The sequence below is a fragment of the Notolepis coatsorum genome (assembly GCF_963971535.1).
Source record: "Notolepis coatsorum genome assembly, chromosome: 18".
Taxonomy (NCBI): Eukaryota; Metazoa; Chordata; class Actinopteri; order Aulopiformes; family Paralepididae; genus Notolepis; species Notolepis coatsorum.
The window spans coordinates 52,608,524-52,634,390 of record NC_140182.1 but is presented as its reverse complement, the minus strand read 5'-3'; the positions used below and the strand labels follow the sequence as shown (position 1 = coordinate 52,634,390).

Sequence of the window (25,867 nt, the reverse complement as noted above, 5' to 3'; positions counted from 1 at the left end):
ATTTAATTTGGCATCACTGTAGTGCAAACATGTGTCCTGTGCTGCAGGGGGCTGGAGTGACACCCCGCCCATCGCCTTCGAGCACGGAGGCTCTGTCACAAACATGGCGGTGAGGGTGGATGGAAAGCGTCCCATTGGTGCCAGAGCCCGTCGTGTCAGAGAACCCCACCTCCTATTGGTCACTGGAGGGAGTGAGTCTGGACTCAACACGACGACTCTTTGCAAAGCTTTGGAAGATCTGAAGGACTACTGTCAGCCACACGCACCTGGTGAGGTTCAACTCTGGACATCTCACCGTATCTATGCTGCGATCAATATTATCTGTAGATACAGTTGTAAATACAGAGTTTGGCATGGCAGACATTGAATGGAAGTGTGTGTGTCTGTGTATGCGTCTCAGGTGCCCTACTGAAGGCGGTGTGTGTGTGCAGTGGTCTGGTGACCTACCCTTCTCAGCAGAGCCTTGAGGAGCAGCTTCTCCAGCGCTGGGGAGGAGGGGTGGAGGTCCACAGCTGGTCCCTGCTACCCCATGGCTCTGGACTGGGTGAGGCCAGGTTCATACTCCTCTGGGTTGTCATTTGCTGAAAACATCAATAGTTCATTATTCATCTCCAGCGGGTAATGTAATAAAGAATTGTGAATTGGCCAATCACATCAATCACGGGCTATCTTTACAATCATTGAGACATTGGGTGTGTCATAAAACTTGTAAAACTTGATGTAAAATCCGAGCCCCACTTGAACGCTGAGTGGCTAAAAAAGTGGCTAAAAAGGTTTTTTTTGTATCCACTTTTTCTCATATTTTTCTTGTATTTTCCTCCCATCCAAATTTAGTCATTATGCCAATTCCCCCCTCCCCTTCCTGGTCGTTGCGCGCATTTGCCCCCTACTTGCCGGTCTAGGGAGCCCTGACCGACCTGTAGGAGTCGCTGTTTACAACGACCAGATTACCACCCACCGGCTTCCCTCCCGCTGACACTGCCAAGCCGGAGGCACCGCAGACAGCTGGATTCTGTCTCTGCGGTGGATAGACAGACGCTTAGTACGCTGTGCTACCCGGCCGCCACCACGTGGCTAAACATTTTGACAAATAAAGACCAGTCTATATTATTAGCTGGGTCTAAAATGTATTGTTTACGCATTACCATGGATGCAGTTCTGTTTTTGTTTTCAGCATCACTTACATCATTCTAAATGTGGTGAAGTGATTGCAGTATGTTGTACTATTGGAATATTTTCAGTTTATTTAAATAATTCACAAGGGAATACAATTCTGATCATTTTGGCCAAGATTACTTTGATGTGTTCATATTGGGCACGTGCCTGCTACACAGTACACACACACAGTTGTGTAACTAGAAAGATAAGATAAGATATTCCTTTATTGATCCCCTTGGGGAAATTCAGGCATCATAGCAGCATGGGGGAGGGGGAGGGGAGGTACAGGTAGTAGGAGACATGATACAGGTCATAGAATTATAGTACAGTGGAGAAGTAAAAATAAAAATAGAATAAAAATAGACTAGAAAAATTAACTCTGGGCATCCGCATATGAGCAAGTAGGCAGTGTACAAAGATCAAGGTGCAAGATGAGTGTATGTATGCCCTCTCAGTTATATTTGCCCTACAATAAATATAGTTACAATATATATATAATCTAATAACTAATATCTAATATAATATATATAATCAAACAATTCTAAATGCTAACAACGCTAAATATAGGCTCTGATGAAGTAAGTATACAGTATACACATAAGCATACTTCATACGTTATATATTGTCTGTTTAGGTAGTCAGTTAAGGTGGGAGTCAGACACTCAGTGATGGAAGTTCCCAGTAGTTGGATGTCTGGCAGCGGAAACGGATGTGTTTAAGATCATTATAGCAGCTTCTGTGATGCTGTGTGAGTTGTTTAGTTGATCTGCTTGGTCTGGTGTGTGGGTATAGGGGAGGGGTTACTACTGCAGGCTGCACCTCAGGCCAAGAGAGGTCTGGATAAACTCAGTGTTGGCAGAGCCAGAGGTGTGGTAAGGTGTGGCCTGAAGTAGCAATGTCTCCCCACTCAACTCCAACCCACACATCAGACCAAAATAAAAGTAAACAAACTGTGGGTAGTTACAGATTCTACCTTAAGTTGTGTCTCTGGCACCAAGCAGCTAACCAGCACCCGGAAAGGTCTATAACGGACCTGCTATATTTAAGCTCAAACTCTCTTCAGCTGATAGAGTTGTACCCTTCTTGCTGTCTTGTCGCACAGAACTTGTAAGTCGCTTTGGATAAAAGCGTCAGCTAAATGACTAAATGTAAATGTAAATGTCTTCTGCAGGTACCAGCAGTATCCTGGCGGGGGCACTGTTGGCAGCAGTGTATGCATGTACTGGACGTAGCTACACTACAGACTCTCTCATTCACGCTGTGCTACACCTGGAGCAGATACTGACCACAGGTCTGAGGAATTTCTCTCTTTCTCACACACATATTTTAAATACTGTCTGGCTACCGATTATAAATCGTTGCCTTCACAGGCCTGCAATCCTCAGGTTTATGAACACGCCCGAGGCTGCCAAATATCAAAATTATTAGCCTACAGTTACAGCCAAGGCCTCTGATTTGCGTGGCAACACACTGATACAGGTTGTCAAGGAAGGCTTGTTCCATATGAAGGTCAAATATCAGGGAATACAATGCTGATTTATTTTGCACATAATCTCACACACATCCAAAAACTCTAAACAGTTTTGCACACATTAATTTAGTTTGACAGTTATTGAGAGTGAATGAGTTTGAATATGGCCACCAGTGATCGGGGACATTGAATCCTTGATATAGATGAAAAAATAGCAATACCTTGTCTTATAGGGACTGTAGGTGTAGTTCTTGACAACCAGCGTTCAGAGAATCTGCTGGTTCTCTGCTCACGTCACCTCAACAACCAGAACCTGCAGATTCTTCCTGAGCAATGTTGGAAGGATCCGCCCCTTCCTGACAAAATAAGTCACCCAACTCTTCCTCAATAGTCATGTCTCACCTCGACTACTGAATAGAATAGAATAGAATCTTTATTGTCATTGTTGGTACAACGAAATTGAGTTTGGAGCATCACCACTGGCATCACCACTGGCATACATACTGCATACTACATACTGCAATGCACTTCTAGCTGGTTTGCCAGCTACCGCCATCAAGCCACTTCAACTCATATACAACGTAGCGGCCAGTCTGATCTCCAATCTACCAAAGTTAGCCCACACCTACCCCACTTCTTAGAACGCTGCACTGGCTTCTCATTGCCACATGACTCTGCTTCAAGTTCCTTGACCTGGAATACCGTGCAGCAAGGGGAACGGCTCCCTCCTACCTCCAGTCAATGGTCTCTTGACACACCCTCAAGACCCCTATACTCTACATCTTCTCGTTGCTTCAGACCCACTCCTATTCAAACTCCTGGGGGGTCATCAAAGAGAAGCAGTCTATTCTCTGTCCTGATGAACTTCGCACCATAGTCAGGACAGCCGAAACCCGGCCAATTTTCCGCTGTTGACTAAAAACACACTTCTTCAATCAATATCTGACATTTTTTTAAATAATAATAAAGAAAACGACTAACCTTCATGCAGTCTTTTAAACAAATAAATGGTACATTTATATAGCGCTTTACACTTTTTTGTTTTTCAAATTTCACCCATTCACTCACATTCACACACCGATGGCAGAGGCAACCATGCAAGGTGCCAACTTGCACATAGGGAGCAATTAGGGGTTAAGTGTCTTGCTCAAAGGCCACTTCGACACGCTGCCCGGAAGGAGTGGGAATGGAACCGGGAACCTTCCAGACGTCCGCTCTACCTCCTGAGCCACTGTCTGAGCCTTTTACTATTATGCACTTTGCTACTAAGTAATCTACTGTGACTACAGTATATTACTACCTACTATGCTAAATTATGTCTATACTACTACTATGCACTCAAGACTGTAGCACTCAAGTTGGACACTGTTTGACAAACAATGTTACTTACCCTTAGCTGCCAGAGTTGTACCCTTCCACAGAACTTGTAAGTCGCTTTGTATAAAAGCATCAATAATAATAATAATAATAATAATAATAATAATAATAAATCGAATTTCTATACCGCCTTTCAGGAAACCCAAGGTCGCTTTACAATCAAGAGGGCTAGGGAAAGGGGGCAATAGGGGAAAATGGGGGGGGGATGAGGGCAGGTAAGGGATAAGGAACCTAATCTAATCTAAACTAACTGATGGGGAAAAGCCTTGGTGAAAAGGTGTGTTTTGAGAGCAGTTTTGAAGGTGTCCAGGGTTGGGGATTTCAGGGGGGGGAGAGTTCCAGAGGGTAGGGGACGCCACGCTGATACTATAGTAACTAAATGTTAAATGCTACCTTATCATTTCATCAAGCTGTAATTAACACAACACAAGGATTCAATGTCTCCAATTACATCACTGGTGGCCATATTCAAGATTCAAGATATGTATTTGTCATATACACAGTTAAACAGACAGTTACACCGTACAATGAAAATCGTACTCTGCTAGTCCCCCCTACACACAGAACCACATACTTAAACTAGAATTAAAATATTAAGAAAAAGTTTAATTCTAAAATAAATAATCTTATAGAGATAAATAAAGTAGAAAAAAATAACAACACATTAAAAGTATTTACTCTCAAAAGCACATGTTTGTGTCTGGGGTATTTGGAGCAGTTTTTCACCTGTACTTCCACTCCTCTCTCTCCTCAGGTGGAGGCTGGCAAGACCAGGTGGGAGGCTTGGTGGGAGGAGTCAAGGTGGCTCGTTCCAAAGCCTGCCTCCCCCTCCATGTGGAAGTGGAACGTCTCAGTCTGTCACATGACTTTCTTGTATCACTAGAGCAGCACCTCCTGCTGGTCTACACTGGCAAGACCCGCTTGGCACGAAACCTCCTTCAGGTTAGCCCTTTTCTCATTGAGTCCTCCTTCAGGTTAGCCCTTCTTTTCTCACTGAGTCCTCCTTCAGGTTAGCCCTTTTCTCATTGAGTCCTCCTTCAGGTTAGCTCTTTTCTCATTGAGTCCTCCTTCAGGTTAGCCCTTTTCTCACTGAGTCCTCCTTCAGGTTAGCCCTTTTCTCATTGAGTCCTCCTTCAGGTTAGCCCTTCTTTTCTCATTGAGTCCTCCTTCAGGTTAGCCCTTTTCTCATTGAGTCCTCCTTCAGGTTAGCCCTTCTTTTCTAATTGAGTCCTCCTTCAGGTTAGCCCTTCTTTTCTCACTGAGTCCTCCTTCAGGTTATGAAGGTGATGAATTGAAAATGGGGGACCCTGATGTAAACAAGACGAAAGTCTTTCTCTGGTCTGCATCCCCTTAACAATTGTATGCATTGAGCTGTACTGTACTGTACCCATTCTGCAATCTGTTAATAAAGTTTTCAATCAATCAATTCAATCAATCAGCCCTTCTTTTCTCATTGAGTCCTCCTTCAGGTTCGCCCTTTTCTCACTGAGTCCTCCTTCAGGTTAGCCCTTCTTTTCTCACTCAGTCCTCCTTCAGGTTAGCCCTTCTTTTCTCACTGAGTCCTCCTTCAGGTTAGCCCTTCTTTTCTCACTGAGTCCTCCTTCAGGTGAGCCCTTCTTTTCTCACTGAGTCCTCCTTCAGGTTAGCTGTTTTCTCATTGAGTCGTCCTTTAGGTTCGCCCTTCTTTTCTCCCTACACTGGGATCTGATGAAGCCCGCTCCTTGAATCAAAATGATGAATGATCAAAAATATGAAAAGGTCCGTAGGGTGCTTGCAGATTTCAGGTTGAGTGGGAGCTTGTTCCAGAGGGTCGGTGCTGCGACTGCGAAAGCCCGGTTTCCCTTTGTCACCAGTCTTGTGTGGGGGATTTTTAGGCAGATTTGGTTGTTTGAACGGAGGGATCTGGAGCTGGTTGATTGGACCAGGAGTTCTTTTATGTAGGCTGGGGCGAGACCGTTTATGGCTTTGTATGTGAACATGAGGATTTTGAAATGTATTCACTGTTTTACCGGGAGCCAGTGTAGGGATACAAGGACTGGGGAGATGTGGTCCCTCATCTTGGTGCCCGTCACGAGCCTGGCGGCTGCGTTTTGGACAAGTTGGAGGCGGTTTATGTATTTGTCTGTTACATTAACACACCCTTCCTGGACTATATATTTGTATATATACTCAAATCTGTGAGCATCTGAACATTACTTTACTTGCATACTGTAGTATTATAGCATGGTATATATTCACTGCTTATTTTAACTTTTCTACTGCACTGATTTTATTGCCTATATTTATGTCTTCTACTATTACCATGTCCATACCTGTACCTCCCCTCCCCCCTCCCCCATGCTGCTATGCCTGAATTTCCCCAAGGGGATCAATAAAGGAATATCTTTATTCACATCATCTTATCTTATGACACTGCTCATACTTTTTGCACAATACTGCATAATTGCACAGCCCTGTCCTATATTATATTCTATTGTATTTTTATTATAATTTAGTTTATATATTCCATTTAATTTTATTCTACTTTAATTGTCTGTTAATGTTGATGCATCAAACTCTCTCATCCATTACAAACTGCTTGTCAAAGAGCCAAAAAGAGGAAGATGACATGGTCTGTCCATCATTTCCCCAACTGAACCAGAATATGGCGGGATTGGTGTTTGCAGCTCTTGGTTAAAACCTTAGGAGACTGGGAGGCAGTTTTGTTTGACACTCAGTTTTGTGGTGTGTGACATCATGCTTCGTGTGTTGTTGGTGTTGTGCAGGACGTTGTGAGGAACTGGTACAGCCGTCTCCCGTCCATCGTTGAAAACGCCCACCAGCTTGTGGACAACGCTGAAGAATGCGCCCGAGCCTGCAGAGAGGGTAAAGACATTAATCCAGCCTAACCTTAACCTGAGAGGGTGAACATATTAGTTCAGCTTAACCCTAACCCTATTATTATATCACATTGACTACAGATTCTAGGTTGTTTTAAATTATAATTATGAGGGTCATAACCATTATATTGAGTCAGCCTGTTAGTTCACTTCACAGTTCAGCTGAGGACGTGAGGTTATTTTTAGATGCACAGTCCCTACTAGATTCCCTGGCTTGACTACATCTGGTAATATCATTTTACAAGCCTGCTGGTGAAGCAATTTGGTGTTTATAGGTAAGCATATACTGTATTTCTGAAGTTTGGTATGCACACCAATTGATTTTAAATCAAAATGTTAACAATACTCCTGGATTCCATTGCACCAGCTAGTTCTTATAAAGTTGGATGACAATGTTAACTGTTGGTGAACTTACAGTGTCTCTTGTGTTTTGATATTTAGGCTACGCATATTGCACCATGTAAAATACCTTTGAAGGTCATGAAGGTTTTGTGTCCTGAAATACTGACTCAGTAAAGCTGAACCTTAAGGCTAGATGTACTGACTTTTTTCACATTTTCAAATTTATTGCAGCAAGTTTACATAAAAAAAATTATTTTACTTTTATGAAAAGGAAAAAACAAACAATAATTTAAAATATTCAATAAAGATCAGCGCGGCTGGGTAGCGCAGTGGACTAAGCACTCGCCTACCACTGCAGAGACTCTGGGATCGAATCCAGCTGTCAGCGGTACCTCCGGCTTGGTTAGTCGTCCCTACTAACACAATTGGCAGTGTTAGCGGGTGGGAAGGTGGTGGGGTATGTGTCCTGGTCGTTGTAAACCGCGACTCCTACTGGTCGGTTGGGGTGCCTGTTCAGCAGGGAGGGGATCTGGGGGAAATAGTGTTACGTTACCCCAGTGAAACTCCTCACTGTCAGGTGAAAAGAAGCGGCTGGCGACTCCACATGTATCGGAGGAGGCATGTGGTAGTTCTACACTACACCCTCCCCAGGCTGACAGTGGGGCAATGCGCGCAACGACCAGGAAGGGAATTAGCATAACGACTAAATTGGGATGGGTGAAAAATACAGAAAGCCAAAAAAGAAAAATTATATTCAATAAAGATTAACATAAGAGAAAACCCCACTGAGAACCCACCTCCACCCACTCCCCTGAGGTCCAAGCCAGCGAATGAGGCGGTTTCCAGTGCATAGCTACCAACTTATTTGCTGCTTTCAGCCCAACAAGAAGAGTTTGTGTTGTGTGAAGTGACAACACCAAATTAGAAAAGTCATTCAGAATTAACACGAGAGACATGTCAAACAATTCAGAAGGTTTTGCAGCAACCGATACCCAGAAATCAGCCACTCCCAGAACATATTATGTAAGTAAGTACCCATTGCAATATTGTTACATAATGTACAATCTGCTGATGGTCTGGATTTCTAGATGCCACTAATATGTTCTACCAAACATCTGCCCATTCAAAGTCTGGATCTAATTCTGGGAATGTCTGCCCTCCATAAGGGATCCAATGCCAGAGTATTATAAGAGTGTTGAGCGATGAAGCAATACATTTGAAATAGAAATTTATTTGAAGGATAAACCCCTTGAGATATGCTATCTCGTTTTCGAGGGGGTCCTTAACTCATTCAGCGCCGGGGATTAGCCATGGCCCTGTGGTCGCATTGCCACGCTTTAAAATATAGGACTGAGTCACCTTGTTTGTAGAGCTATAACTATATTCTATATTATAGCTATGGATACAATACTATGGCCCATTTGACATCACCTATCTATCGTTCAATATGTGAGAAAGAATGAATTGTTCCATCTATACATTCCCGTGTTATACCGTGGTGAATAAGTATTTCTTGCCTGTATACGCTATTATCCCGAAATCAAATCTATATCATAGCTATTATGTTCCATCATGAATGCATGAAAGGGGGGGGGGGGGGTCGTTTCTGATTATTTGATTGTCAGTAACGGCATTCGCATTGAACACTAAAAACGCTTATCAGCCCGATCGGTGTAAAAGCATTGCAGGATCAAGCTAAAATTGACGTCAGATCATTCTTTTTTTTTTAAACTTAAATTTTTATTTTCATTTTTTCAACATACATAGACAACATTCATAGACAATACACAGTACATAAATTAAAACAAATAGACAAAAAATGAGTAAAGAAAAGGTGTGACATGGGTCCTTCGGTCCATTCTACATTTGCATTATTTATTTACATTTTTATTCATTTCCTTGTATCCTTTTCAAACCTCTGTGATGTCGTTACTTCCCCTCCTGTATTCTTCCCATTTTCCCCATTTCCATTCAAACTTTTCTTCTTGCAGCCTCAGCAGATGTGTGATTCTCTCCATTTCCTGTATCCCCTCTACCAACTCTATCCATTGATCCTTTGTCGGCACTTCTACCTTGTACCACAGTTTAGTTAAAGCTTTCTTGGCTGCCACTATCAATATCTTAATCAAATATTTGTCTTCCCCTTGGATTCCTTCCTGTGACAGATTCCCCAAATACAACACTTGGCCTCCCTGGGGTATTTCGTATCCTATTATTTCATTTATTATCCCTCCTATCTCTTCCCAGTAGTGCCTTATCTTCTGACATCCCCAGAATATGTGTGTATGGTTCGCCCCTTCCTGTCCACACTCCCTCCAACATGTTTTCTTTGCTGGTGTGTAATTGCCCTGTATTTCTGGTGTTATAAAGTATCTAATTATATTTTTCCACCCAAACTCCCTCCATATCCTTGATCCTGTGGTTGTTTGTTGTGTCTTACATGTGTCATACCATTCCTCCTCTGTTATCTCTATTTCCAACTCTCTTTCCCACTTTTCTTTCACATACTGTACAATGTTGTATTTCCCTTACTGTCCATTATTGCCTGATATAGTGCTGATATCACCCTCCCCTTCCGTCCTTCGTATGACTTTACCATTATCTTAATTACCCCATTCTGTTCTTTGTCTCTATCTTGCTTTATTTCCTTGTTATAGTAGTCCCTAATCTGTAAATATCTAAACTGGTCCCTATTCTCTAGTCTGTATCTTTCTTTCAATTTTTGTAGAGTCTGCATCTCCCCTCCTTCTGTCATCGTGCACATTGCTGTTATACCCCCCCGTTCCCACCTCTTGAACCCATGGTCTTCTATCCCTGGTCTGAATTTGTTGTCGTGTGCTATCCATCTCAGTATCTTAGATTCTTTTTCTAGCTTGTATTTCTTTACTATTGTGTTCCATATGTTTATAGTGAACCTGGTAATTGGATCTAGTAGTTGTTCCTGTCTTCTGAACAGCTCCCTATCTCCTATCAGTGCCTGCACTTTGAATCCCTCTCTTTTGGTTTCTATATCTTTCCATTTGGCCTCATAGTTCACATTGCACCAGCATGCTACTGTTCTAAGCTGTGCTGCATAGTAATAGCTTTCTAAACTGGGTACTGCCATCCCTCCTTTCTCCTTTGGTAATTGTAGAGTCACATATCTGATACTTGGCCTTTCCCCCCCCCCCCCCAAATGAATCTTGATATCTGTCTATCCCATTCCCTAAATTGTTTTTGTGGTATTAATATAGGTAGGGATTGAAATAGGTATAGTAACCTTGGTAATATGTTCATCTTAATGATTTCGATCCTTGAACTGAAATCTAGGGGCATCACCGTCCATCTTTCTAGATCTCTCTTGATTTTCTGATTTATCTGTGTATAGTTTGCATCGTATAGCCCCTCCACCCCTCTTGTGATGTTCACCCCTAGGTACTTGATCCTGTCCATGTCCCATTTGATTTTGTATTTTTCTTTGATCTCCATCGTTGGTGTGTAGTTCAGTGCTAATGTCTGTGTCTTCGTCACATTAAGTCTATACCCTGAGTAATATCCATATTCTGTCAGCAGATCCATCAGTGTCGGGAAGCTTGTGTCTGGTTGTCTCATATATACTACCACGTCATCTGCGAATAATCCCAATTTATGTTCCGTCCCCCTTATCTCCACCCCTTTGATGTCTTTGGTCTGTCTAATTAGTTGGGCCAGTGGTTCGATGAATACATCGAAGAGCGTCGGCGAAAGACAACAACCCTGTCTGGTAGCTCTCTCTAGTTTAATCCGGTCCGTCAGACTACCATTCACCTTAATCCTAGCCGTCGGTTCTTGATATAATGCCCTAATTGTTTTCATAGCGTTTTTGTCTAATCCAAATCTCTCTAATACTTTATATAGAAATAACCAGCTTACACTATCGAAGGCTTTTTCTGCATCTAGGCTAACTAATACTGCACTTCCTCCTTCCTTTTGTATCTCCTCTACTAGTCAGATCATTCTTACCTGTGATCGGGAGTATTCTAAAAATAATATTCCAATTGTTTGATCGCCATCTGGTATATCCAATGTCCATTTGGCCCACGGCATAATCCACCACAACATATGGATCGGGGTTATTTGACGCGCTTCGATGGAACGGCTGCCCTCGCCCCCCGCCAAGGAAACATGAAACCGGAGACGTTTTGCTCGATAACGCCATCTAGCGTGATGCGGCCGGTATTGCACTTTTACATTATCAGGCTGATTCCCCATGTTAACCCAGAGTCTGTGTGCCTGTAATGAATAGAAATATCGAATAAAATAAATAAGGATCAAATAACGAGTATACTCGTTGTTGGCGTTCAACGATTGGCGCCCAATAACGAGTATACTCGTCGTTGGCAGTGAATGAGGTATACAAAACATACAATATAAAACAAAACACAGGACAACAAAATACATGTATACACTGACAGACGCTCTCCCAAGCTCACCCCCACAGTCCACACTGATTCCTCCCAAGAGGATCGTCAATATATATATGTTCCCATATAAATGTACATACAAAATTATAGTTTGATCTGTAAACATGTAAACCCTAACACAGTAAATCAGTAACAAGTGCAAGTAGTATGTAGATGAGTAAACAAAAATATCTTAAATAACCGGTAAGAAGTGAGAGATCTGAGTGAACTAGGCAGTTTGTTCCAATCAGCTAGTGCTTTATATTTAAAGGCAAGTCGACCAATAACTTTGGTGGTTCGAGGTATGATAAAGAAAGGATGATCCGTGTGTCTTAAATTATAAGTTGAACTATTGAAATAGCTAACCATTTCTGAACAGCATCAAAATGAGTCTGTAAAGCATATTGAATTTGTTGGATATCAGACTAAATATCAGAATAAAGGTCAGAAACCATACCTCTTGTGCCCTCATGATTAACTATAATATCCGGAATAGAATGAGAAGTAAGGGAATTCCGCCATGATACACCACCAGCCTTTAAAGCCAATCTTAATTGTAAATAAAAAAGAAAGGTGGAATTAGGTAAATACAATTTTGCCTTTTAACTCTGGGAACAAATTTAAATGTAAACCCTGCCCCTTGTAAATGTCCCCTAATGTATGAACCCCTCTCTCTTTCCAACTAGAAAATGTAAATTTTCCCCACTGCTCTTCATACTAACATCAAATGATTTATGATAGAATCAAATATTTTACTAGAATTCGTAGAAGGAACATTAGCAAACAGCAGTTCACATAGAGAGTGAATTAAACTCTCCTCCAAGGCATGTCACGATACCATGGCTTCAGGGTCAATCCATATTACCAAAGGTCTAAGTGTAAACGATACCATGGCTTCAGGGTCAATCCCAAAACATCACCTTTCTCTCTGACCAGTTTCCTCACCAACTCCTTCTGTTGATATCCTGAGAATCTGACGATAAATGGCCTTGGGGTTCCGACCGCTTTGTGAGGTACCGATGTTCTGTGAGCCCTTTCCAGCAGCAGCTCCCCTGTGAATTCCTTGCCAAGAACCTCAGGAACCATCTTCTTCAGCACTCCACTCCCTCTAGGAAACCATATTATGCACAAATTGACACGTCTGTCTCTGTCCTCATGCTCGGCCAACGTTGCAGTAAATTTCTCAATTTCAGTTGCTTTAGCCAGCGGTTCCGCCTTCCTTTCAATTTCTGCAGTTTCCAACACAGACACTCTGAATTCTAAACTCTCAAGCTGCTCCTTCACGACAGCCATCTTTTGATTGAGACCGGTTATGAATCTTGGTTGCTCTTTAGCCATTTTCTTGAATTTCCTCGTTTGTTTATCTTTTTATGTTCACTGGCCAGTTTATCAAACATCTTCTCCTGTCTCTCTATGATCTTTATCACCCAAAGGGGTTCATCTGAAACCAGCACCATCTTGTCTGCTGGAGTTAGACTAGTTTCTGCTGTCTTTACACCATGCGTCACACAATCTTATTACTTAAGATTATTCTTAGATTGTCATGGTGTTGTCATCTTTCATTCAATAAAAAGTTCTCTTGACTAAAACAGTTTAAATATAAAAATGCTGATGTTGGTCGTAAGAATCAATAAAATGGTGAAAATGGGGGAACTATCTTATAAATGGCATTTTCCAGTGTTTAGCATTGTTTTCTAGCAATGTGGGGTTGTACCAACACTGTCTGTCTCAAATTCACATTTTTGCGCATTCCTCCAGTTCAGATGAGACCTAAGCCATTCTGAATTTAGCGTACCTGTGACATGTAAGGATTCTGATCTGCATACCTCAGCTCCTTCTGTGGTTGTAGCCACCGCCCACAATCAACAATTCGCTCAACAACGGAGCGAGTGGAAATAATGCGAAAGCGGTTTCCCTATCACTGACACTTCCTGAAAAAGAGGGAGAGAGAGAGAGGGAGAGACAGACAGATAGGGAGAGGCTCTCATACGGTGCGAGTCTCGGAGCATTTACACACACTCGTGTGGGGGGAAACACACGAGCTCGCTCTCGGAGGATCTCTCCTCTCTCAATCTCTCTCCCTCTCTCTATCTGTCTCTCTCTCTCTCTCCCCCTCTCTATCTTTCTCGCTCGCTCGCTCTCTCGTATTAGCACTCATGTCACGTCAACCTGTAGCAAAATACGCTCCCACGCATATTCCGATCCGTGCAATAATATTCACGGGGGTATATATTGTCATTTGAAACAAGTTACCAATGCATTGTCCCGTGGGATTATGCCCCCCCATGGCGAAATTAATTAGTCTCCCTCTCTATCTCTCTCTCTCCCCCCTGCCAGTGCAGACTGTGGGTGACTGTCACTCAAAGCGCATTGTGAGTATGGGCGGAGCCCAGCCAAAAACAGCTTGGAATCTGGAAGTGCAGAAAATGCTGCTCTAGACTCTCTAGAGTACTTGATTAGAAATACAAAACAATCAATTTTTTTTAAAAGAAACCTTACAGATGTGTTCTATAGACTCACAGGAATTGTGTAAAATTGCCCAAATAGTGAAAGAAATAGTAAGATAGTTCCCCTTTAACACATTGCCCGCCGGGGGTTATGTCCATCTCATGCCCCTCTCTGCCAGCGCTGTAAGCCTATGGAGATGTTTACCTTCTTTGCAGGGCTATAACTTTTTAAATTGTATTGCTATATTGACATTACTATGGCCCATTCAACATCGATTATCTATCGTTCAGGATGTGGGAACGTTATACTTTTTCATTCATACATTGTTGTGTTAATACCTTCTAGAATATAAGTTTTTAATCTTTTCTGCTGTAATTCCAAAGACCCGCTAGTTATAGGCCCAAACGCATTATATAGATTATCGATTGCCGTTTCCCCCCAATACACGCTACACCAAAAAACTCAAATGTATATGATCGGTATACATTATGCCTCATCATGCGCGGAGGAAAGGGGGGGGGTCATTTATAATTCCCCGATCATCAGTAACTGCTTTATGTAGGTTGGGTGGATATATTGATCAGATGGTTTGCAAACAAGGAAATGCACAATCGGGTTGAAAATAACGTTATATTCCTCTTACCGTGGGCCAATGAGACTGGCAGTGAAAGATCCCAATTATACGACGCCGATCGCCTAGGTCCATTTCCGGTTTGTATGGCGCAATAAACGCCGAAATCATATCGATTATTAAGTTTAGAAAGCGATCCATTATGTACATAGTGTCTGTCGGGAGTCCCGTAACGAGATGTGACTGCCGGATGATTTTCATCGATGCACTGATGGCACATCCTGTTTGAGAGTGTAACTTGCCCGACCATCCACCAGGCGGCGGTATTGAGCCGTCGTTGCAGTCACATCTAAGGTCCAGCTGCAGGACCGGGGGTGGGTATATGAATTATGAATGCCATGGCGAAAAAATGAAATATTGATCTCAAAAACCCTGTACAGCGATCCTGGCAGACAACGCATGGCGGCCAATAACACTGGACAGCGTTTTTGGTGCTGGATGTGTTAAGCAACCTGCTCCATTGAATGCTCAGCCCCGCTAGATGTACTGACTCTAATGTACTCAGTAAAGCTTAACCTTAAGGCTAGATGAATTGACTCTAATTTACTCAGTAAAGCTGAACCTTAAGGCTAGATGTACTGACTCTAATGTACTCAGTAAAGCTGAACCTCAAGGCTAGATGAATTGACTCTAATGTACTCAGTAAAGCTGAACCTTAACACATTGGTTGTGCGATTTATCGCTTGAGTGCCAGCGCTTTAGTCAATGAGAGGACGAGCACATTTGCGAACGCATAAACTATATCTTAAATTATGGCTATGTGTCTAATACACCCATCGCTTATCAATGACTTGCTTGCAGTCAACATGTACGAAACGGATTGTTTTTTCATCAGTACATTTCCATTTTATACCGTTTTGAATACGAGTATAGTTTTGAAGATTTCTAGTGATTCCAGAAAAATCTGCGAAAATAGCTCTTTACTGGAATACACAAAACACGTCGTAATTTTTCGGCCTATTTATGAATCGTTTTCAAATAAACGCTAGATTATCGATAGTATATGTGTACTTATGCACACTAGAGAAGCGGGCTGAAAAATCGATTATCTATGCCGTGCCTGGTGCTAACGTTACGCACACACTGTACACACACAGGAGACACGTTGTGAACGCTGTGAAAAAAAACTCTGATTAACCCAATACTGGTCAAATAAAGTCCTTACCTCAGATCAGATGTTCTGCAAAAAGATTAATCCAATTCCTGATCGCCATTCCAAATATCGATCGCGTTTATTGATCCAACGTTATACCTCGAAACACAGAATCGACGCTTCTTCCAGTTCCCTCAGTGGATGCAATAGTCTCACGTTACATGCCTCAGAAGTCAAATGTGGAGCCCGGAGTTTTCTTTTCTGATGCATTCCCATCGACTCCATTCCAATAGGTGCAATACCTTCCGGGAGACGATAGAGGGCGGTATTTGCCCTTTTCGAGCTCAGAGCCAGTCCCAATGATAACGTGAGGCTGGATGGATGAAAAATGAATGGATATCGCTAATAAAAGAAATAACGATTAAATAACGAGATTTCTCGTCATTGGCACTCAACGCATGGCGGCCAACGAGATTTCTCATCGTTGGCACCCAATGTGTTAAGGCTAGATGAATTTACTATAATTTACTCAGTAGAGCTGAACCTCAAGGCTAAATGTACTGACTCGAATGTACTTAGCTGAACCACAAGGCTAGATATGCTGACTATAATGTACTCAGTAACGCTGAACCTTAAGGCTAGATGTACTGACTAATGTACTCAGCTGAACCTCAAGGCTAGATATGCTGACTTTAATGTACTCAGCTGAACCTCAAGGCTAGATATGCTGACTCGAATGTACTCAGCTGAACCTCAAGGCTAGATATGCTGAATGAATGAATGAATGAATGAATGAAAACTTTATTTAACAGATTGCAGAATGGGTACAATACAGTATGGCTCAATACACACAATTGTTAAGGGGATGCAGACCAGAGAAAGACTTTTGTCTTGTTTACATCAGGGTCCCCCATTTTCAATTCATAATGCTGACTCTAATGAACTCAATAAAGCTGAACCTCAATGCTAGATGTACTGACTCTTTCTTTCTTTCTTTCTAACCTCATAACCCACACAGCATCCAGTGATACATAGTCAGAGAGTTTCAGGTCATTCTGTAACATGTTCCAAACCGAGGGAGCAGAATAACTAAATGCTCTCATTCCCATTGCAGTACAAACATTAGAAACAGACAATAGGATCAAACTTTGAGAACGTAAAAAATAACTCTGAACACTTTTCTGGACCATATAAGTACACAAGTAAGAGGGGAGGAGACAGAGAATTGCCTTGTAAATCAATATGTACCAATGCACAAGTCTGCTTGGTACTCTAATGTACTCGGTAGAGCTGAACCTCAAGGCAAAATGTACTGACTCTAATGTACTCAGTAAAGCTGAACCTCAAGGCAAAATGTACTGACTCTAATGTACTCAGTAAAGCTGAACCTCAAGGCAAAATGACTCTAATGCTGAACCTCTAGCTCATACAGTAGTGTCAATACGTTCATATGTTCATGCTCTAATCTTGCCTCCTCCTTCCTCCTCTGCTTCTCCCCCTGATATCTTTTCTCTTTCACTTACTTTTCCTTTTCTACCTCTCCCACCCTCCATCCCTCTGTCCTTTCCAGGGTCCCTGGCTAGACTAGGGGCTTGTTTGGAGCGCTCCTGGCAGCAGAAGAAGGTGATGGCCCCGGGCTGCGAGCCAGCAGCTGTGAGGACCATGAAGGAAGCTCTGCTGCCCCTGGCTCTGGGCCAGAGCCTGGCAGGGGCCGGTGGGGGAGGCTACCTCTACCTACTCACCTGTCAACCACGGCAGGCAGAGGTGGTCCGGCACGTCCTCAGCAACACGCTGGTGAGTAGAGGCAGGCTGGTAGTACCATGTACTCATAGCCAGTGAGTGGAGGCAGGCTGGTAGTACCATGTACTCATAGCCAGTGAGTAGAGGCAGGCTGGTAGTACAGTACCATGTACTCATAGCCAGTGAGTGGAGGCAGGGTGGTAGTACCATGTACTCATAGCCAGTGAGTAGAGGCAGGCTGGTAGTACAGTACCATGTACTCATAGCCAGTGAGTAGAGGCAGGCTGGTAGTACCATGTACTCATAGCCAGTGAGTAGAGGCAGGCTGGTAGTACAGTACCATGTACTCATAGCCAGTGAGTAGAGGCAGGCTGGTAGTACCATGTACTCATAGCCAGTGAGTAGAGGCAGGCTGGTAGTACCTGGAAGGTTACTTTTAAAAATGGAGGTTACTTTTTAAAACAGACCTGAATAATATAGTTACACTAGAGCTGCATAGTCCTGAATAATATAGATACACTAGAGCTGCATAGTCCTGAATAATATAGATACACTAGAGCTGCATAGTCCTGAATAATATAGTTACACTAGAGCAGTGGTTCCCAAAGTCGGGGAGGGGAGGGCCGCGAGATGATTTCCAAAAAAAAGAAATCCAAAAAAACTTTTTTTTTTTTTAGGCCACTGAACTTAGAAGCAGGCCAGGACAGTGTTTCTAGTTGTATTCTAAAATTCTATTATACTGTATTCTAAAATGTGACTATATGGTTTTATATTAACTTAATAAATAAACAAAAACGAAAAATCTACTTATTTCAACGAACATTTCAAACTAAATAACAGATTATGCACATAAAACGCTGAAAACAACCGAAGCAACAATAGTATTTTAATGAGGCTATTATTATTATCATTATTATTTTGCAACAAGTTAGCCCTCTCATAAATAGCACATATAAATTAATAACTAACTTGAACTAACTTAATAGGATTGAAGTGATATTTGGCTTAAAAAATCGGTCGCCTAAAATAGAAATAAAAAAAAATAAGCCTGACGATGTGCATTGGGCCGCGGCTCTCTGACGCCTTATTTTCTGGGTCCCGGCCTGAAAAGTTTGGGAACCCCTGCACTAGAGCTGCACAGCCCTGAATAATATAGTTACACTAGAGCTGCACAGCCCTGAATAATATAGTTACATTAGAGCTGCATAGTCCTGAATAATATAGTTACATTAGAGCTGCATAGTCCTGAATGATATAGTTACACTAGAGCTGCATAGTCCTGAATAATATAGTTACACTAGAGCTGCATAGTCCTGAATAATATAGTTACACTAGAGCTGCATAGACCTGAATAATATAGTTACACTAGAGCTGCATAGTCCTGAATAATATAGTTAGTTACACTAGAGCTGCGTAGTCCTGAATAATATAGTTAGTTACATTAGAGCTGCATAGTCCTGAATAGGTACATTAGAGCTGCATAGTCCTGAATAATATAGTTAGTTACACTAGAGCTGCATAGTACTGAATAATATAGTTAGTTACACTAGAGCTGCATAGTCCTGAATAATATAGTTATACTAGAGCTGCATAGTCCTGAATAATATAGTTACACTAGAGCTGCATAGTCCTGAATAATATAGTTACATTAGAGCTGCATAGTCCTGAATAATATAGTTACACTAGAGCTGCATAACCCTGAATAATATAGTTACACTAGAGCTGCATAGCCCTGAATAATATAGTTACACTAGAGCTGCATATCCCTGAATAATATAGTTACACTAGAGCTGCATAGTCCTGAATAATATAGTTACACTAGAGCTGCATAGTCCTGAATAATATAGTTACACTAGTGTCACCGTCTATCATACTATTACCATACTGTACCAAACCTTCTATCATACTATTACCATACTGTACCAAACCTTCTATCATACTATTACCTTACTGTACCAAACCTTCTATCATACTATTACCATAGTCATACTGTACCAAACCTATCTTACTATTGGTTGTGTGATTTGTGTTAACATTGTGATTGTGTGATTATTAACATCAGCTGTGTTGTGTCTCAGGGTCTGGGAGACTTTAGCGTTCACTCCGTGGAGGTGGACATGGAAGGGCTAGTTGTTGTAAATCCAGCTCAAGGACCTCCTGCCTACAGACACAGTGACCCGACTCCTGGGGAGGACTTCACAAATCAGCCAGTTACAACAATATCTTGATGTTTTAATCTGTTTTTATTAATATGATTTATTCCTACATATTGATAATTGTTAATTATGAACAAAATATGAGAACTGAAGCACCTGAAGGAATTGAAAGACAAATTGACAATTTCGTTTTATATCAAAGTACCAATGTCTGACATAGCACATTTGATTGTTTTGTGTTTAAAATAAAATCTGAATGCTTTTCAACTGTTTTTGTGTTCAAAATGGCGTTGCTGTAATGTGTCCAAATAACATATTCATGACTTACACTCAAATGATATAATTCTCTTAGTGAGAATTAAAAAATAAACAGATTCGATTTTAATACCAACAACAAATACAAATATTTGAAGGGGAAAAGTCGTGTCCGAGAGTGTGATGTTCAGTAACGTTGCATTGTGTTTATTGTCCTGTTAGAATCATAGTTTTTGCAAGTAAAATTTGACCCATAAAGCACCACAAATAAGAGAAGAATAAATGGTTAAGAAAGGTTAGGACAAAGTTTAAATTTATTTTTATTAATATAGTAATAATAATAATATTTTATAGTTAAAGTTAAGGTGCGGAATCTTCATGGCTTCCACCATTTGGTTCCAGATAAGTTGCTGGTCATTCATTACCATAAGGCACAGCTTTCATTACATAACATGAGGACTCTCAATTCAGTCCAATATCAAGTCACAAAAACATCATTCGTTCACCTCCAGACTCCGGCCTGCACTCACGACTCCATGGCAGAGACCATCATCCATGCCTTCATCACCTCCCACCTTGACTACTGTAATGGAGTCCTGTCTGGTTAGTGGTTACCCAGCAACACCCTGGAGACTCCTTGACTACTGTAATGGAGTCCTGTCTGGTTACCCAGCAACACCCTGGAGACTCCTTGACTACTCTAATGGAGTCCTGTCTGGTTACCCAGCAACACCCTGGAGACTCCTTGACTACTGTAATGGAGTCCTGTCTGGTTACCCAGCAACACCCTGGAGACTCCTTGACTACTGTAATGGAGTCCTGTCTGGTTACCCAGCAACACCCTGGACAGACTCCTTGACTACTGTAATGGAGTCCTGTCTGGTTACCCAGCAACACCCTGGACAGACTCCTTGACTACTGTAATGGAGTCCTGTCTGGTTACCCAGCAACACCCTGGACAGACTCCTTGACTACTGTAATGGAGTCCTGTCTGGTTACCCAGCAACACCCTGGACAGACTCCTTGACTACTGTAATGGAGTCCTGTCTGGTTACCCAGCAACACCCTGGAGACTCCTTGACTACTGTAATGGAGTCCTGTCTGGTTACCCAGCAACACCCTGGACAGACTCCTTGACTACTGTAATGGAGTCCTGTCTGGTTACCCAGCAACACCCTGGACAGGCTCCAGTATGTGCAGAACTTAGCTGCCAGGGTTCTCATCACACCAAGCCCTGGCAGCACATCACCCCCACCCTCAACCACCTCCACTGGCTCCTGGTCAAGTCCCATATTGTGATTGAGTTTGTTCTTGTTTTGGTAATAAAGTTTCCACCTATAGCATGTCTGGTTTGAACAGGGCCTTTCCTTCTGAGCCTGCGATGTCTTCCAACATACATCAAGCAACAATTCTCCTGGCTAAATATTTTGGTGGCAAATACTCTACAACCTGATATTGTGATATATAGATTAATGTATTATATTTATTTATTAGAATTATTCTAAATTATATTCTAAATTAAAGGGGCGCTTCACCTAAAAACAATGCTGATTTATTTTGCACATAAACAGTTATTGAGAGTAAATTAGTTTTCATATGGCCACCGGTGATGTCATCGGGGACATTGAATCCTTATGTTACAGCTCCATGAAATTATGTAGATGAAAAAAATAGCAATACTTTATAGGGACTTTATAATTTGATTTAGCTGTAACACAAGGATTCACAAGGAGAGTTTTTGGATGTGAGATGTGCAAAATCAGCATTGTATTTTGGTGAAGTGTCCCTCATTAACAAGTTTTTTTTGTATCCACTTTTTCTCCTTATTTTTCAATTTTTCTCCCATCCCAATTTCGTATAGCCAATTCACCCCTTCAATTCTCCCCTCCCGTCTTGAATGTTGCTAGACTATGCCTCCCACTTGTCGGCTGTAGTGAGGATAGAAGCCTTGCATCACGTGTCCCCTCCGGTACACGAGGAGGCAGCCTGTCTCATCTTTTCACCAGACAGCGCGGACTCTGTGGCGAGGAGTAACGCGTGGGAGGCTCACGCTAGGCCCGATGCCTACTATCTGTCTCTGCTGTACAGGCGTCACCCAACCGACCTGTAGGAGTCTCTGTCCACAACGTCCAATCCCCACCCATCGACTTTCCACCCGCTACCTCTGCCAATTGAGATAGTATGACGACTGGCCCAAGCCGCAGGCAACGCTGACTCAGGGAGTCAAGACCGGAGTCTCTTGCATTGGTGACGAGCGCAATCTCCGCTACGCCACCCAGCCGCTCCCCTCATTAACAAGTTTAATACATGTTTAATAACTGTCACCACATACAATGAATAACCAATACTAACTATTTCAGCACGTATTGATAATGATGTGCATTACTTTATGTCACTTTAAAGGTTTGGATTAAGAAAATGCCTACTTTGAAAACAATTACTGTGTACATCAATATACATCTACAGTACATCAATATAGTTACACATCATAATTCTGTACACTATGTATAATGGCGGTGAGAATTCATCATTTAAAATTTACCATAATTCTCTATTGAACAGATCATCTTATAATATACCTTTCTCCTCATTGATGATTTTTTTTTAATGAAATGTGTCTTATCTTTCCCATTAGCAATTAACTGCAAGGCTTCCTTTTCAGAACAAACCCTTACGGGTCAAATCTTTCTGTGAAATATTTAAGAATATATTATTGTATAATACACTGTCTTGACCTAAAACAAGTAAATTTAAGAGTATTGCTTATACAATAAGCGATGAAAAGCATGATAACATGGGTGACTTAGTGAAAGGATATGAAATATTAGTATTTTTACAACATAGTTTTACCAACAAGGGGAAAGGAGTGAGGAGCCCAGAACAAACACAATCCTGACCAGCTATCTGTGAGGAGCCCAGAACAAACACAATCCTGACCAGCTATCTGTGAGAAGCCCAGACCAAACACAATCGTGACCAGCTATCTGTGAGGAGCCCAGAACAAACACAATCCTGACAGTGATTGGTTCTTAGGATAAGACATCGGCCTGCTAACTACTGTATTTGTACAGGCTACAAGAGACACGACTATGCCACCAGGGAGCTCTGAACTCTATATACTTTAAAAGAACAGGTTTATAGGACTACCCTAATTGATCTTACTGTATCTATTCAAATAGGGTTGACAAAATGACTGCCCGTGGCGTCTGAGTTGGGTATTCGTGATCACTGCCCTACTGCATGTATTAGCAATACTCAGATAAAGAAGACAAAATCTCACGTGGTTTCAAAGAGAAATCGGAGACGTTTCAATGAACAAGCCTTTTTAACTGATCTTTTCCACAGCAACTTACACTATACATCTGAAATACCAGATGTTGAATGGACTTTTTCACAAAAACCTTTCTTTCCGTCATTGACAAACATGCACCACACACACAAACACACACACTCACACAGACAGACAGCCAGAGACACACACACTTCACACACACCTGGCCCCTTTGTTTTCTCAGGTTTAAACAGGGTGCTGTTCGATTTAGTTGACCTTTAATTAATATTACTCATCCTGTCTTCCTTCAGGATGGACTCTGCGTTGTGTTGTTGGATGAAGTAAAGTCACTTGAATGAAATCTCCCCTTGTTATAAAATATGACATGCAGGTATTTTCTTAACAGTTGGACAATATCGGAATATTGGTATCGGTAAAAAAGCCAATATCGAGCATCCCTAGTTACAATATCATTAAGCTGAACAGTGGATACTCTCAACTCTGAGTTGAATACCGAAGAGGGCTACTGAAGAAGCCCTCTCTCCCCTAAGGTGAAGTACCAAAGAGACCTCTCTATGCCAATTTGTTATCACCCTCTCCTTTGGTTATCTCCCTTTCTGGCACCTAAAGTTTAACACAACCTCAGTTCTCCTAGATTCGTTCCCCCTGTGAGAGACGGCATCTGGATACCTATCTATAGCTAAATAATATGTTGACACTTGATGTAATATCAGGTCAGAAATAAATAATATCAATTTAAGCTTAAGGTCCAATGTCGTAATGGTTTTATCTTCTAAGAAAACGCTACCCAAATCCTACAATCCCCCCTCGATTCTAAATACAATTACAGACTCAACTACATGGATTTGGTAGATAAAACACATACTGTAGTATGGCTAAACATTTAAACAAGTTAAAACATAGCATTTTAACAGGTAACCTCTACTTAGGAAAATGTATGATCCTCATGATTATCATCCTGACATCCTGATAGGCCTCTCTTACCTCTTATGCATGGGGCAAAATGGGGCTAGTTTTGCATAACACGCCTGACGATTTCATACCCAAAGTAATTTGCAATTTATTATACTAGCACATGCATGGGTCTGGTCTCTTTTGAAAGGAAACATTCTGAACTTTCTTCACTCTGAGACTGCTAATGAAATGGTTAGAGGTTTGAACACACTGAAGTAAAAGTTTTGTTTACTCACATTTCTGTTTACTTGTTGCCAATGCCTGTTTTTGAGTTCCAGATGAGAAGTAGGAGCTGAAAAACATAACTGTTCCATAGCCTGAAGTCTTATCTAGTACAGGTCCAAAGTTGAGGTGGGTGAATCAAAAACACATTTTGTCATTGCAGTGGTCCTCTACAGTAGTTTGTCTTTTAACTCATTCAGCGCCGTTCACGCATATACGTGTTTGTCCGCCAATCGAATAACGCCAACCACGTATATATATACGCTATTGGATTGTTATTTCTTTTATTAGCTATTTCCATTCATAAATCATCCAGGATGGCTGTGGTACCATATGCAATGTGTCTGAGATTGCAAAGGTCCAATACCGCCGCCCGGTCAGGCACGTGCACACATAGAGGCCAAGGGGTGCCTGAGCACCTGCCTTTTTGAGCCTCATCAAAAAAGTGCCCTTTTTGAATTTTTTTTTTTTTTTTTTTTACCGTTACGCATATAGACTGCCCTTCTAACTGAAAAATGTCAGGATAGAATCAAAATATTAGGGACAGAGAGAGAGATGCCCCATATTCCATTGCAGTTTGCACGGCCTCCTCCGCGGACCTATATATTTTATGCATAGTGTGGGTGGTGATGATGATGATGATAGAAACCGCTGTGGCGCATACAGTTGAATGCTGGTATTACACTCATTGAGGGACACGAAGAAGTCAAGTCCGATGGGATTTGGGAATCTCAAATACAAATCGGGATTGGAATAAAAAATGCATTTATATTAAACAATACAGAATATACAGCACTTCTTGGGGTCTGTAGGGTAAGCACTTATTCCCTCCCCCCTGAACATTTATGGAGATGTATGGGCCTTTTAAGTCAGTGATAAAAGTGTCTTTCAAGGATAAGTGAGCTCCTGCACTGAATATTATAGTTCAATATTCAATATTTGATCACCAAAACCCCCCAAAAAGCATAGAAAGGGGGCCCCCCGCCCGAAAAGGCCCCTTAAAAATCGTGCTCGCGCGCTATGCGTGCTCGGTTAATATATACACAGAAGTGTAGTGCCCTTTTCAGCCTTTGAGCACCTGCCCCTCTAAAGTCCTGTGCACGTCCCTGCGCCCGGTGGTATGCGGCTGATGTTGCACTTCCTTTGTGACTCTGTGTATGACTCTGTCTGTGTATCATTGAAATTCCTCCGGGCGGAGTTTTCGAGTAGCCTCGACCAAGGGGTATACCCGATTGCATTGAATCGCTTTCGGGACGCCCGATTCATTATGCTGTGGGGGGTTATGGCGTGGGCCAAATGGACATACGATCTAGCAGATGGCAATCAAATAATTGGAATATTCTTTTTGGAATCTCATCGGCCACAGGTAAGAGCAATTTAACGTCAATTTCAGCTTGGTTGTGCATTGTTTTCATAGCCATCACCCTG

General features: G+C 41.8%; 1 protein-coding gene across 3 annotated transcripts in view; it reads left to right on the top strand.

Moving 5' to 3' along the window:
* fcsk (fucose kinase) overlaps positions 1 to 19,926 on the top strand; it is an 86,732-nt gene extending 66,806 nt beyond the window's left edge. For all 3 annotated transcript variants that reach the window (XM_084334348.1, XM_084334347.1, XM_084334349.1), the window contains exons 17-23: positions 48 to 269; positions 401 to 544; positions 2,330 to 2,449; positions 4,761 to 4,948; positions 6,772 to 6,871; positions 17,391 to 17,614; positions 19,639 to 19,926. In XM_084334348.1, coding sequence (XP_084190474.1) covers positions 48 to 269; positions 401 to 544; positions 2,330 to 2,449; positions 4,761 to 4,948; positions 6,772 to 6,871; positions 17,391 to 17,614; positions 19,639 to 19,788 — 1,148 coding nt within the window. In that variant the 3' untranslated portion in view covers positions 19,789 to 19,926. The remainder of the gene's footprint in view (positions 1 to 47; positions 270 to 400; positions 545 to 2,329; positions 2,450 to 4,760; positions 4,949 to 6,771; positions 6,872 to 17,390; positions 17,615 to 19,638) is intronic.
* The last annotated feature ends 5,941 nt before the right edge of the window (positions 19,927 to 25,867 follow it).